This window comes from Prionailurus bengalensis, chromosome B4 (genome assembly GCF_016509475.1).
Source record: "Prionailurus bengalensis isolate Pbe53 chromosome B4, Fcat_Pben_1.1_paternal_pri, whole genome shotgun sequence".
Taxonomy (NCBI): domain Eukaryota; kingdom Metazoa; phylum Chordata; class Mammalia; order Carnivora; family Felidae; genus Prionailurus; species Prionailurus bengalensis.
In genome coordinates, this window is record NC_057358.1 from 21,459,284 (window position 1) to 21,475,057 (window position 15,774).

The 15,774-nt window shown below is 44.2% G+C and overlaps 1 protein-coding gene across 10 annotated transcripts in view; it reads left to right on the forward strand.

The window, feature by feature from the left end:
- The window catches only part of ARMC3 (armadillo repeat containing 3), a 102,037-nt gene extending 86,500 nt beyond the window's left edge, over positions 1-15,537 (forward strand). For 7 of the 10 annotated variants that reach the window (XM_043561426.1, XM_043561427.1, XM_043561428.1 and 4 more), the window contains 3 exons: positions 6,655-6,855; positions 9,493-9,655; positions 14,281-15,537. In XM_043561426.1, the coding sequence (XP_043417361.1) occupies positions 6,655-6,855; positions 9,493-9,655; positions 14,281-14,490 (574 nt within the window). In that variant the 3' untranslated portion in view covers positions 14,491-15,537. Of the gene's footprint in view, positions 1-6,589; positions 6,856-9,492; positions 9,656-14,280 lie in introns of those variants that run through there. The other 3 variants (XM_043561431.1, XM_043561432.1, XM_043561433.1) reach the window with 1 other exon arrangement.
- Positions 15,538-15,774: the final 237 nt, after the last annotated feature.

Genomic DNA, 15,774 nt, shown 5'->3' on the forward strand with positions numbered 1-15,774 from the left:
CAAAGTAAACACTCAACAAATGCTAGTACTGTTGTGCGAAACAGTTACAAGGAGCCCAAATCCACTCAACCCTTGCAGGGACGTAGAGGAATCTCCAGGGTCCAATGTGGGAAATGCAGCCATCCCCAAAAGGACAGGAGCTGGGATGAAGTCCATAACTGTAGGGTCTCTCTGGCTTTCTCCCTCTCTTTCTCTCTCTCCCTCTCTCCACGTGCGTCATATCTTATTTACAGACCCTTTGTTATCCTCCTTGACCCTCTGTTGGTTATTGCCTCACCCATAACTGTAGCGTATGTGACTTTCGTTTGCCATGGGACAGACCTGGCTCCGGTTCCAAGCAAACTTTCCGTTCTAAAGCCCAACAACTATCAGGTGCAAATTTGTAAGAGGGACCACCTTCTCTTCAGTGGCCAAAGCATTGGCTGGCTTTGGGGCAGGTGTCTCCCTTTGGTCTACCCAGCCACGGCCCTGGGGAAGAATCAGCTTTCTGCCCCCTTGATCGGGGAGGGTAGGCACTTGTCTGATGAGTGACCGTTATGCGTATACTGTACCTATCATCATCAAAGTGTATCTTCCCTCTGATATCTCTGATATCACATCAGCTTAAATCTTTGCTGATTCTGCTGTTCTTGGCTCTTTCGCACTATCTTATTTTTCTTACGGCCCCGTCTGGTTCTTTTTATTTATTAATTAAAAAAAAAATTTTTTTTTTTTTTAAATAAAGCTACCGTTGACATTTATGTGCCCCTTTCCTGAGTCCTGGCTTCTCTATCCCGCTGGCCTGGAAACAGTGCGTTTCTAGCGAAACTCATTGTTCCCCCAGCTCCCAAACCTCCTTCTCCTCCTCTGTTCCCAATGCCGATGAATGTTACCTCCCATGCAACTGCTCAAGCTGTGGCATCCTCTTAAAACCCTTCTTCTCCTTACTCCCCTTCACTGAATGAGCCTCAGCCCTATGCACTCGATGTCTTCAGTGCCTCTTAAATCGTTATTTCCCTTCAGTTTCACCTCTACCTCCCCTCTTCAGGCCTTTGTATTATATCTCAGCACACTAACCCCCTTATTGTAAGATCCTCCTGCATTTTATTTAGCCCTCCAGAAACCCATCCTCCATGCGACCACCCCCCCCCCACCGAATTAACTTCCCAAAGTGAAAGGCCGATCATATTACTCTGCCCAAAACAACGATTTCCTACCATCCTCCAGATGAAGTCCGAACAGCAATTGTGTACGCATGGCAAACGCCTGAAAAAATAAAAATAAAAAATAGTAACCAAAAAAAAATTTATAGATTAAATACTCACAAATTCTTTCAAATATTGAAGGCTTGTTGTTGAAAGGAATAGCGGTTTGACTCCCTGGCAATATGCCCCGGGGAGAATAAGTATAAACAAGGGAGGATCAGGGGCGCCTGGGTGGCGCACTCGGTTAAGCGTCCGACTTCCTCCAGGTCACGATCTCGCGGTCCGGGAGTTCGAGCCCCGCGTCGGGCTCTGGGCTGATGGCTCGGAGCCTGGAGCCTGTTTCCGATTCTGTGTCTCCCTCTCTCTCTGCCCCTCCCCCGTTCATGCTCTGTCTCTCTCTGTCCCAAAAATAAATAAACGTTGAAAAAAAAAATTAAAAAAAACAAGTGAGGATCATTATTTCTTCTCACACCATTTCCGGTCTCCTCCTTGTCTCTGCATACTCTTGCCTCTTACTCCCCACTGAGAGATACGCCCTGACGTGCTCCTAACATTCAGACAGGTTGTTAGCATACAGGAGAACATACGTTTGGATTCGGTCAGCACTGGTCCTTGGTTTTCTCACCTCTAAAATGGAAGTGATGATTCCTTCCTCGCAGAGGTGCTGTAAGAGTAAGTGAAACAGTGTTTGTTGAGTGCCTAAACCATTGCCTGGCATACTTAAGTGACCCATCTACGTCCAGTCCCTTTCCCCTCCTTATTCCTGGGTCCACTGGGGGGATAGATTGGTCATAATCGTGTTGCCCTGTTGTCTATCTTTTGGTAAGCCCTTCTTGTCTTGTTCCTATGAGAACTTTGGACCCCTGACGAAAGAGTAACACATTTTAACTCTACCCATCTGATAATGTCGTAGAGAATGTGCGATGTTAACAAAAAGTTACTGAGAGGTACTGCCGAAAATGACGAGACATCTAGAACCACAAAGTGGCCAAAGTCTTGAAAGGAAGAGAGGGGACAGGAAAGAGGCAAACCAGTTATGTGTGTGGTGGCCCAATACAGACAGGGGAAGTATGATTTGTCTCTTTCTCCTCATGGATATTATCGCCATGTAGTATGTAAATTAAAATCCTTAAGCGACAGTCTCTCGCTGGGTGACCAGCAACTATATTGTTCTTCTGTGCGAAGCGTTCAGCTGTTCCCTCCTTCACAGGAAAACACTCATAGGAGACGTGATTGGTTTCGCCTTTATCCAGCCGCCATCTTGATACTTTCCTAGCCTTCACCGAATCCGACCAACCTAATATGCCCTCTAAAGCTTTTCTTTATAAAGACCATTCCCCCCACAATAAACACTATACCTATTTGTGAGTGTATCAGAAGTTCTATCTGTAGCATATTTTTGTATTCAGACCAGATTTCATAAATATTTAAGTTGATTGCGCATGAGTTTATTATACACACTTAAAAGTTTATTGCTTTCCTGTCTCTATTTTGTTTCCTTCCAGTCTGTTCATCTCTGGAGTCTTTTAGAAATTTACAACCTATACTTAAACATTTCTGCCGCTCAATCTTGATCCTCATCGTAACGACTTCCTAAAACATTGTTATTTTTTGAAGAATTTCCCTCGACCGCTTTTTTTTTAACCTTCGCTTAGCCGTTTTTTTCCCCCTTCCTCCCAAATCTTGACTAACTGCAAAAGTCTTTCAGAAATAGATATTGTTTCTTAATCACATTTAACATCTTAATCACGTTTAAATACCTTCTCACCTTCTTTTCTTGAATTTTTTCATTCGTTCAGCAAATAGTTATCGTATTAGGTATCAGGAGTTGTTCCCACGTTAGAGATACAGCAGTGAACATAAACCTTTGTTTTCATAGAACTTACATCCTACTGGGGACACTGACAAATAAGAAAATAAACCACACACACGCACACACACACACACGTATGCACACATACATCCTTCTAAACCCGGAATACATTGTGTGTCCACTTTATACAATACTCTCTCCTCATCTTTTTGGAATAGACTGGGGGGAACAGGACACCCACCTGGGATAGATTTCTGGAACATCTCAAATTTCTTATTTTTACCACTCATGTGGAATTTATCGAATACTACCTGGTATTGTGATAATTTTTCATAGACCAAAATCTTCCTGCCTAAATTGAAACCCCACGTGGGCCAGCTTCATGACTTCCGTTTCTCCCAGCAGCCTTGCCTTATAACTTCTATGTCCAAATAGTTGATGGAATCAAAAAGGAGCAAGTGATTAAACTTTGAAAATGTCAGTACACAGTTTGGAGCCAGACAAATGTCTCTTCCTGTTTAGCTACCTGCCTTCTCATCCACCGATGAACATAGAAAATATCCTTATTGTTTTGGATTCCCACAGTAACTCTGTTTTCTGAGGTAGTTTTGCTAAAGTCTTGGTAAGAAAGGTAAAAATTCTGCTATCTTTACTCGCAAACCGGTGTTCTTTCTGAGGGTTAATTTTACGAGAGTTAATTTTGTAATTTCTTAGCACTTGTCTCCATAGTGATTTAGAAATGGAATTCATTTGGGGTGCCCGGGTGGCTCAGTCGGTTAAGCATCCGACTTCAGCTCAGGGCATGATCTCATGGCTCATGATCTTACGGTTCGTAGGTTTGAGCCCCACATCAGGCTCACTGCTGTCAGTGCAGAGCCCGGAGCCTGCTTCGGACTCTGTGTCTCCCTCTCTCTCTCTGCCCCTCCCCTGCTTGCGCTCTGTCTCTCAAAAATAAATAAATGTTAAAAAAAAAAAAAGAAGAAGAAGAAATAAAATCCATTTAAGTATTGAAGCCCTTATTGACATACCCAGGCAGGCTTCATGGGAAAGAGGTCCAAATGAAGTATTTCTGTTTGTAGCAGCAGAAACTACAGTTCAGAGGCTCCTGTAAATTATCCCTTTTTAATCACTCAATAGGATTGCCCTCCATGATGTGCTAAGTCCTGCGTGCTGGCTCTCGTCTCCTACGTACCAAATGATTCTCCTCTCGCACCTCAGCACACTCAGAAATACACCTACTTTGTGTTATAGGTGCTCTGAGTCAAGCTGTCCCATCTTATAAAGCTACCCTGTAACTTTAGGAGCAGGTAAATCTAAATATGCTTTTCGCCATTCTAATTGACCTTTCTCGTGGTGGCTCCCAATTTACTAAAATCTTACTATGTATGTGAAGATGTTCTATTTATTTGTCTTGCAAAAAAAGAAATGTGTTCAAAAATTTTTGTGTTATTTGTTTTTGAGAGAGAGATAGTGCAAGCGTGAGAAGGGCAGAGAGAGAGAGAGAGAGAGAGAGAGAGAGAGGGAGACACAGAATCTGCAGCGGACTCCAGGCTCTGAGCTCTCAGCACAGAGCCGGACGTGGGGCTCAAACCCACAAACCATGAGATCATGGCCTGAGCCAAAGTCCAACGCTTAACCAATTGAACCACCCAGGCACCCCAAGAAAGGTATTCAGATGATAGAGCTGGAAATATTAATTTTTGCTTAGAGATTTTATCATAATCTATGGGGAGTACATTTTAGACCCTACTTAGCTGCAGTAAATAGAATATTGAATTAAAAAATACAAAACGTTGAGTATTTGTGGTGATTATAGAGTTTTGTGTAATGCTCCAAAAACAATTAATAAGACTATGTTTTGTATTTCTTCCTCCAAATGAATTAAAGAGAAAACTCACATGGCCTTTGGTTGACCCCCCCCCCCCTTCATCCTGTACTTCGAGAAATATTTAAAGATAATTCCTGCTTCTAATTTACTGCTAGTGGAACAAAATGCAAAATAGTTGCAAAGACACAATTTAGGAGATTCACCTGGCCAGGCCCCATTTTCTTAGCTAGGGGATGGGTGTGTGTCTGTGTGTGTCTATATATAATATATGATATATGATATGTGATATGTGATGTGATATGTAATACATAATATGTAATACATAATATGTAATATATTGTCTATATATAATGTTATATATAATATATGTTATATATTATATATGTCATATATAATATGTCATATATAATATATGTTATATATAATATATGTTATATATATGTTATATATAATATAATATAATATAATATAATATAATATAATATAATATAATTATGGCTAAGGTTTATTTTAGTAAAAGACACAATGCAGGAACAGCAGGAAAAAAATAGACGTAAGCAAAGGCTATAGAAGTTCACATGGAGGTTTTCTCGTCCCCCCCTCCAGTTCTGCTAGCGTAACAAGGGCTGCAATTTTCTCGTGAGGTAGCTCCACCCGAGGAAGTGCACCTGAATCGTGGGATCTGAATTCATATCGGGAAATTCCAATTTGAATGACGGTGCATTTCTCGGAGGCCACAAGGAAGTGGCACAACGCGTCTCAACTGCCAAAGGCATCAACCACGTGATCTCTCTCGGGCGAAACTATCCTTTAACAATGAAGAGGGGGAGGTAAAGACATTCCCCCGTGAAGGAACACAAAGAATTATGTGTCAAAAACTGGTTAACAGCCTCCAGGACAATAAGCTGTGACCGCTGGCAATGCCTTTTCCACTGACAGGAATCATTTGCATCTCTGCTACCCGTGTTAACTAGCAAATTCTCTCGGGTTGAAACTATTAATTAAGAGTAGATTTTAATTAAGCAGTATCTTTACTGTTTATTAAGTACATTTCAGTTTTCGTAAGTGCAGAACTAAGTACATTTCTTTAGATAAACTTCAGGTAAGTCTTCACCCCTGCATGACGTGGAAATGCTGTGCTATCCGTATTTTGGTTTGCTTTTTTCCATGTTTTGGGTAATTTAAAAAAAAAATTTTTTTTTAAGTTTATTTACTTTTGAGAGAGAGACACACACACCGGAGTGTGAGCAGGGGAGGGGCGGAGAGAGAGAGGGAGATATAGAATCCAAAGCAGGCTCTAGGCTCCCAGCTGTCAGCACAGAATCCTACGCGGGGCTCGAACTCACAAACCGTGAGATCATGACCTGAGCCGAAGTCGGACGCTTAAGGGACTGGGCCACCCAGGTACCCCTGGGGAATTTTTCTTAAAAATGGTGATGCAAACTCTTCTTGCTGAAGGGCCCAACTGAAGCAAGAGATGATGTAAGACTGTCTTCGACTCCCTGAGGAAGCAACCTATTTTCTCCCAATTCAATAAATGCTTCTTGCATACCTACTGTGCACCAGACATCTTGCTAAGCAATTATACGGAAGACCAACGTACGATTTTTGTCTGTACCAATCAGGCAGTGTTACCTTGAAAGTTAATTTCTCCTGCATAATGTAGAGGCTATAAAACTCCATCCCTGTCATCGAAAATTTGAAAACGGCATATGATAACGGTCACTGAGGTTTAAAATAATCTATTTCTGTGGGGTTCTTTAGATTACTCAGAGCACAGTTGGTGTGGTTCATTTTGTGACGTTGATTGCTGCCGTGTACTCTCAAAGGAAAGGCCGAGGGAAAAAAGAGGAGGAAAAAGTGAAGGAGGAAGAAGAGGTTTCGACATTACCAAAATTGATGGGAGAAGGAAGCCCCGAGAAAGAATGGTATCCTCCCTTCGATCCTGACTTCCGTGTTTACGTGTATGAAGTGACCAAATCAATATTTCCCATAACCGATATTAAGGAACAGATTGAGGTCCTTGCAAGGTAAGTCAGTTGTCTCTGTCTATGCATGCACATTTTTAGTTTCTGAGAAAAAGTTTCTGATGTTAGCGGTTTGCATTTTTTAGCCAGTTTTCAGGCGACTCCATCATAATAACTGCACCCCACCGCTGACTCTGAAGCAGAAACACAATCAATTGAAAAAACGCTCCATTTCTATTTTACGTCCTATTTCCACCAAGAATCAGAGCTAGGAGCTGGAAATTGCTTCAAGAAAAATGCTTTTGCTTTTGTCATTTTCTCCAGCGAAACCACTAAAGCCATCCTTCAATGTGATCCTAAGGAATGAATCAAGTGTGAAAATTAAATGACTCCGTAGGTAGATGGGGTGCTCACAATTTAAAGGAATCGTATTGTGAATTATTTGTAGACTCAAAAATTATGTTCTAATACAAACAACCATCACTGATTTTTATGTCCTATGTCTGATATTTTGCACTGCACGTTGCTCTAACGTGGGGGTGTGAGTGTTCTGAGGGATGGCTATTTGGGCAGGCTCAACACCCTGCAGACGCCAGTGAGGCTGCCTTCTTTTCCTTAAAAAAATTTTTTTTTTAATGTTCATTTATTTTTGAGAGAAAGAGAGACACACAGCAGGAGTGGGGAGGGGGCAGAGATCAAGGGAGACACAGAATCCGAGGCAGGCTCCAGGCTCCGAGCTGTCGGCACGGAGCCTGACGCGGGGCTCGAACTCATGAACTGTGAGATCGTGACCTGAGCCGGAGTCGGACGCCCAACCGACTGAGCCACCCAGGCGCCCCCGATCCTGCCTTCTTAATTGGAGCATTTAGTGTGAGTCCGCTAAGAGAAACCTGAGAACTTGACGTGGTAGCTGTGAGGGGTTAGGAATCACTTCAAGTGGAGGGTGGCCTTCGCCACTGGCACCAAGAAGGAGCAGGTGAGTTAGGTGAGCAGGCGGATCCTGCAACAGCTGGGGCCTCCGCGGGAGCTTGTGCCCTCTCCAAGTTGAAGTGCACTGCACTCATCAAACCTGGATGTGACAACCGCAAGAAACAACGGCCGCCAGATCATTGACTTCTCGTCAGCCAGAACCGGAAGAGAACATTTTTGGCTGCTGGCGTTTTTTCGGGTGTCCTTGAGAAGTGATGACTCAAGCAGAACTCTGATCTAGCTCATTTCAGCATTTGCCAAACGCCCTCGTGCTTTGTTCCTATCGGGAATACTTTTCATCACTCCCAAATAATTGTGGGTTTTTCGTTGTTTTTTTGTTTTTTTTAAACCTGAGCCCGCACCAAGACGGGGATGCTGAGATTTGCCCCCGAGCTGTTGGTCCCCAGCATTGATCACGGTCTGCCTGGCTGGATCGTGCGACAGCTTTCTCCCCCACCTTCCCTCCTGTTTTCGGCCGTTGTTCTTCCTCGCTTGGTTCTCTGCACAGCAAGACGAAAGTTTTTCTTAAAATGTGCAGCTCTGCCTCTACTCCAAGATGCGGTACAGCCTTAGTTGACAGAGGATTTTTGTAGACGTGTTGTTTACCGACCTCTTCAGGGAGAGCCTCCAATGAGGAGAAACCCCCGGGCACATCCATTCCAACTCCTCACCCAACTTATTTCGCCTTCTGCCTTCTTCCTCTCTTCCTCTCACTTTAGTGTTACCTAAACGCCATCTTTCTCTAAATCAAAAAAAAATTTAATCAAATATATCTATATTTTTAAGGTTATGTTTTTATTTTGAGAGAGAGAGAGAGAGCCCCACCAGGGCAGGGGTAGAGAGAGGCGGGGGAGAGAGAGACAGAATCCCAAGCAGGCTCTGCGCTGTCAGTGCTCAGAGCCCAAGGCAGGGCTCAAACCCATGAACTGTGGGACCGTGACCTGAGCAGAAAACCAAGAGTCAGACGCTTGACCGACTGAGCCACCCAGGCGCCCCCCAAAATAATAAAATTTAACAGGGAAAAATTAGAAAACTTGAAAATATTTGGGAACCCAAAGGACAAATTTCCAATGTGTGCACGTCATCTCTAAGTTCAAACTCGTTAAAAGAGGGACCGTGGATGTTAGCGCGAGGCCTTGGATTTCAGATTGAAGCATTTGTGAGTATGTTTTCAAGGGCAAGATAAAGCTTTAACCCTGTGTTGATAGGAACTTTGTGTGATATGATTTGTTTCTTGTTATAAATATTGCGAAGATTAGCATTCATTTCTTCCTTTGTGTTGAATGAAATTGTGAGAGTTTCAGTCTCTATATGATAGTTTGAATACAGTGAGCCTAATGTTAACCCACTTGTAGCAAGTTTAAAAAGTAAAGCAAAGGGGCGCCTGGGTGGCGCAGTCGGTTAAGCGTCCGACTTCAGCCAGGTCACGATCTCGCGGTCCGTGAGTTCGAGCCCCGCATCGGGCTCTGGGCTGATGGCTCAGAGCCTGGAGCCTGTTTCTGATTCTGTGTCTCCCTCTCTCTCTGCCCCTCCCCCGTTCATGCTCTGTCTCTCTCTGTCCCAAAAATAAATTAAAAAAAAAAAAAAAACGTTGAAAAAAAAAAGTAAAGCAAATAAGAAAGCCAGAGGAAATGGAGCTTTTACACATACAACTGTACGTAGAGTTACACCCAAAGCATCTAAAATGGGATATGAAACTCGATCGATTTGATCTCAATGTCATTGACACAGGTACGTGGCAGAAAAAATGGGTGGTAAAATGTCAAAGGAGAAACTCCATAATTTCAGCTGGGAACTCCATGTCAGTGAACTAAAATTTCAACTTAAATCCAATGTTGTGCCAATCGGACAGATCAAAAAAGGAATCTTCTATCATCGAGCGTTGCTTTTCAAGGTATTTGAGATATTTTGCCTCATTTGCCTTTGGGTAAAGATGTTTGTCTTTCTCATAATAGTGTGAGCCACTTGCTAACATTTAACTGGCTAATATTAATCCTGCCACCTAGAGTTACTTATTTGTGTGTGTGTATACACACACACACACACACACACACACACACACACATGTATATATTTGTCAGACTACCGGAAGCATATTCATTCAATATTTATCACACACCTACTACAGGTCAAGGGTTCTTCTAAGGTCTGGGAATATGGATCTCCTAAAGCGATAACCCCTGCATACACACAAGGGCTAGACTTGTGGGTTCTCAGGTGATGTCAGGGAAAGTTTCAGGGGAGGAAGTGATATGTAGCCTGAGTATTAGAGAATACATAGGATTTCATCGGGTAAAGAAGGAAGACAAGAACATTCTAAACAAAGCAAACATTTTATACAAGATGACAGGAAGGAGAGTCCATGGTCGACTTAAGGAATGTAGCATAGTTTGTCTGGAAAAAGGAAAGAGGACGGGTCAGATGCAGCTAAAGGGCCAGAGTATAAAGCTCCTTGTGAGTTTGCACTTGATCTAAAATCTATGAGTGGCCACTGAAAGTTGTTAAGGGGAGAGCATGATTTAAAAAATACTTATATAGGGGCACCTGGGTGGCTTGGTCGGTTAAGCGTCCGACTTCCGCTCAGGTCATGATCTCACGGTCCGTGAGTTCGAGCCCCGTGTCGGGCTCTGTGCTGACAGCTCAGAGCCTGGAGCCTGTTTCAGATTCTGTGTCTCCCTCTCTCTCTGCCCCTCCCCTGTTCATGCTCTGTCTCTCTCTGTCTCAAAAATAAATAAACGTTTAAAAAAGTTTTTAAAATCAATCAATAAATAAAAAATACATATATAAGTATATATATGTATGTATATGTATATATTTCAAGTTTATTTTTAGAGAGAGTGAGCAAGTGGAGGCGGGGGGAGTAGAGAGAGAGGGAGAGAGAGAGAATCCCAAGCAGTCTCCACACTGTCAGTGCAGAGCCGGATGCGGGGCTTGACCCCATGAACCATGAGAACGTGACCTGAGCCAAAGTCACTTAACCAACTGAACCACCCAGGTACCCCGCAGTAACGTGATTCTGAAAGACCATTCAGGCAGCCAAATGGGGAATGAATTAGAGCAGGGGCAGGACTGGAGACAGGAGGACCAGTTGGAAGGTCAGTGGAGCGAGAAATACAGGTGACCTCTACTAAAGCCATAGCCATTGCCGTGAGGATGTGCAAGGAGGTGTGAACTAACAGAGATTTAAGAGCTAAACTGAAAGCAATTGGCGTCTGCCTAGGTGCGGTGTGAGGGACTGCATGAGAACAGAAACCTAAAGAAATCATCCATAGACCTTAGAATTCGCTAACTTCCCTCATCTTCTTGACCCCATCCTTCCTCTCCCCTGCCTCGCCAGTCCACCCCGGGCCAGTCTGATGGCTTGCCCTTTCCACTGTGCCACCCAGGCTGTGGAACAGGACAGTGGGGGGAAGCCACAGCCACCTCAGGGCGCCCAACTCAGGTGGACACTCAGGTGTCACCCTTTTCCATCTCCTGGTCACAGGCTCTTCTCTTTTTTCCTCAGCAGCTGTGCCCCCGCGTCTGTCTTTCCTCCTACTAACACTTTTCATCTCTACCTCTTTCTCTGAGCAGACAACCTTGTTTCCCACCTCACAAAGAAAATCCAGACTTTCAGGTGAGAACTCATTCGACTCAGTGGGAGGCAGCGTCACCCTGAGGTTAGGACTCAGACTCTGGAGACAGATCCCCTGCCTTCCACGTTAGGTCACCACTTACTGTGACCTCCTTGGGGAAAATTATCTGACCTTGGTTTTACCCTCCATAAAATGGGAAATGCAATAGTATCTATTTCACAGGATTATTGTGATGATTTAAAGTGCCTTGCCGTGGAGTTTAAGAGATCAGCAACTATTATTTTGGAAAGCATGTTTATTTTTGGCTCTCTACCCTGCAAGACAGTGAACGTAAGATGATTCTGGTACCAATTCCAATGGGGGAGGGGTGGCGGGGATCGGGGTGGGCCAGTTTCTATACATTCAGGTAATCCTCCGACCTCAGCTGGGTCAGTTCAACTCGATTCTGACACTACCTGCCTGGAGATGATGTCAGATCCCACAGGTTAAGGGCTCAGTCCTACAAGACTGTCCCCTCCCGGCCACACACACTTCACCCAGGTTGTCATCTGTGCCTCTGACCAACAGATTGGAGGTTCCCCTGGACACAGCCCCCTCAGGGTTGATTAATTTGTTAGAGCGGCTCCCAGAACTCAGACACATTTTCCTGACTTGATCGGCAGTTTATTAGAAAAGGATGTAACTCAGGAACAGCCAGATGGAAGAATTGCATGAAGAATGGTATGGGGTTGGGGCGCCCGGGGGCTCAGTCGGTTGAGCGTCCGACTTCAGCTCAGGTCACGATCTCGCAGTTTGTGGTTTCGAGCCCCGCGACAGGCTCTGGGCTGACGGCTCGGAGCCTGGAGCCTGCTTCGGCTTCTGTGTCTCCCTCTCTCTCTGCCCCTCCCCCACTCATGCTCTGTCTCTCTCTGTCAAAAATAAATAAACATTAAAAAAAAAAAACAGGGGCGCCTGGGTGGCGCAGTCGGTTGAGCGTCCGACCTCAGCCAGGTCACGATCTCATGGTCCGTGAGTTCGAGCCCCGCATCAGGCTCTGGGCTGATGGCTCGGAGCCTGGAGCCTGTTTCCGATTCTGTGTCTCCCTCTCTCTCTGCCCCTCCCCCGTTCATGCTCTGTCTCTCTCTGTCCCAAAAAATAAATAAATAAACGTTGAAAAAAAAAATCTCAAAAAAAAAAAAAAAGAATGGTATGGGGAGAGGGCTTGGAGCCTCCGTGTCCCCTCCAGGCACACCACTCTCCCCAATCTCCATGTGGTCACCAACCCAGCACTTCTCCAGAACCTCTCCTTTTGGATTTTTATAGAGGCTTCATTACATAGTCATGATTGATGAAGTCATTGGCCACGGGGGGCTGATTCAACCTGCAACCCCCTCCCCTCCCCACAGGTCAGGAGGTGGGGCTGAAAGTTCTAACCCTCCAGTCGCAAGACTGGTTCTCCTGCGAAACCATCCCCACCCTTGGGGGTGGTCCAAAAGCCACCTCATTAAGAAAAGACACTTTTATGGCGCTCATCACTTAGGAAATCCCAAGGGTTTAGGAGTTCTGTGCGGAAACGGGCGAAGACCAAACGTGTATTTCGTATCATAAATGACAATACCACGGAGTGCCATACATTTGGATACTGTTACGTGAGAGTTGACGGTTTCCCAGGCAGGTTCAGCCTAGATAGGAGGTAAGGCCCGAAGAATGACGGCCATATCTTAATCGTCTTGGTCCACCCAAGACTGCCTGGTGCCATCACGACACAGTACGTAATCAGTAAGTCACATGAATATATAAACAGGTGATTAAAACAACGCGATTCCTGCCTCCTCTGGCTAGGAGCATTTATTGAGCACCTGCTCTGTGCGGGGCTCACAGCCCTAAGCACTTGACACGTTTTCATCCACTTCATCCTTACAACCTGCTAAGCAGGAGGCTCTACTGTTATCCTCATTTCCCAGACGAAGAAACGGAAGCACAGAGAGGCTGAGCCCTTTGTTTGCGGTGACAGCAGCCAGGGAGCGGCTGAGCCGAAATTCAAACCCACGCAAGTCTGAGCCAGCTCTCTCAATCCATCATGATGTGGCAAAGAAGTTTCCAGATTATTATTTTTTAACGTTTGCTCATTAATTTGAGAGAGACAGAGAGAGAGATGGAGAGTGTGAGCAGGGGAGGAGCAGAGAGAGAGGGAGACACAGAATCTGAAACAGGCTCCAGGCTCTGAGCTGTCAGCACAGGGTCCAACGTGGGGCTCGTACCCACCTTACGGTGAGATCGTGACCTGGTCAAGAATCGGATGCTTCACCGACTGAGTCACCCGGGCGCCCCAGTTTCCAGATTATTTTGAAGGTACTTTGTAAATAACCTCAAAACCGGGACGAACTGAAGAGACCACTTCCAAGGAACATTACACAACTCAGGAAGTGGCAGCAGGCAGCCCCAGCAGAGCAGGACCGTCCCCGGCCAACCAGCTCCTCCTGCTCACGGCACGATTTCCATCACACAGAACAAATCGGCAAGAAATAGGTTCCCACCAATTTGATCCCTCCATTCAATCCCACTGCGTATCACACCCCCAGAGCAGCCTAGAAGCATGGAAAGATTGATAGATGCACTAGTGTTGAAAACCCGCGGAATAGCTTTTCTCCAATGACGTTATCAATCTTGTGCTGATACAATGCCGTGTAACTGCCTGAAAAATGTCACTTCCCAGCAGGACCTACACAGAGATTTTTGAGGCTACAGGATCTCGAGGAAGAAGGGAACTTGTCACATTTTATTGGCTCCTATCACAATATTCCACGTGTTTTTTGTTTTTTTTTTCTTCCAGCCTCCTTTCTAAGCACTTCTTTACAAGAGTTGTAGATTTCACCTTCAACAAGATGGGTCTTAGAGCTCAGGATTTTTTTTCTCCCCTCCTCTCCCTCCTCACTTTTGGTCGCTCTTGTGTTTTCTCCCACAGGCTCTGGCTGATAAAATTGGCATCGGCTGCTCTCTGGTTCGTGGGGAGTATGGCAGAGCTTGGAATGAAGTTCAGTTGATGAATGAATCTCGTAAGGGACTGATCGGGGCTCTCCCTCCTCCTGAGGTCTACATAGTTGACCTCATGTTCCATCCAGGTGGGCTGATGAAGTTAAGGAGTAGAGAGGCAGATCTTTACAGATACCTCTAAACGATCAAATGACCAAACAGGGGTTCACGGGAGAAGTTCATTAGATACGCTTTCTCTGAAGTTCACCCATTGGTTTTATTTCTTTAAATAAAAGTATGAGAAATGTTCTTTCTGTCTGCGTAGAAATGAGGACACTGGGATTGAACTTGGTTGTGTTTCTGATTTCAGTCTCTTGGCAAGAGTTCAGTCTGACTGGATCATATTATGCTCCCTGGCCCTCATGTAAAGTTTATTATTGTCAAAATTAATCCTCTCCACTGTTTCCTAAGGAGCCTCTGTGCCCTTTGGGAATCATGTGTAAAACCACCCAGCTGCTGTTCCCGGGACAATACCGTGGCCTCATGACTGTCATTCTTCATACCCAGAATGCTTCAGGAGCACTTGGCTAAATACACTCAATGGTATTCAGTGTCTTCGGTCACCTAGTCTCACTTTTGTAAAGTAGGATTATTGATAGTTCGAACATTTCTAGATTGATTTTAGTACTACAAATTCCTTTCTAAAAATTTGTGTTCATATTTTTTAAAGTGTATTTCTGTTAATAACCCCATTTAATATCCTTCACTGACCCAAAAATCTTTCTCAAACCTGTTCCCGTGAACTGTCTGTCGTCTGTCCTGTCTTGGATTACTTGAAACTGTACCTCCAGTTCAAAACAATTCTGATTTCCTTTTACACGTTTTAATGCTGGGTCACGAAAAGAGTATTTTGAATGTACTTAGCTTAAAAATTCTTTCTTTAGAAACTTTTAAATGTAGAAATCGAGTCAATCTTTGTCAGAAATTGTGTTTTCGGTAGTCAGAACAAAATGGGGAACAGAAACACATTTCAAATGATGAATAAAAACTAGTAATGGGATGACTCTCATCAAATATATATATCTTAGTCTGGCTTTGAGTCTCACGTTTATTGTAACCGTTTTACTCGAAGGTTTTTAAAAGTCAGCTTGATTTTAGAAGTGAAGGCTGAGATGCTTCTGTATGAACCGATGTGTAACTTCAAAGAATCTGTATTTCCTTATTTCAAAATAAAGCTCTTTATATCAAATGATGGGGCAATTACATTTATCATGCCATTTCATGAACTGGAGCATAGATTATAGGATGCAAACCCGTCTAAGCAGTTTCAAGTCTGTTTTGATCCAGAACGCATTTAAAGTGGATTACAGAGGTATATAAGATGTCACAAGGTAAAAATAAATGAAAAACAGGCCCAAGTGTCGGAAAGAAAGTTCACCAGGGCCAGGAACAAGCTTAGAATTCAAACGCATCCATGAAAATCCCA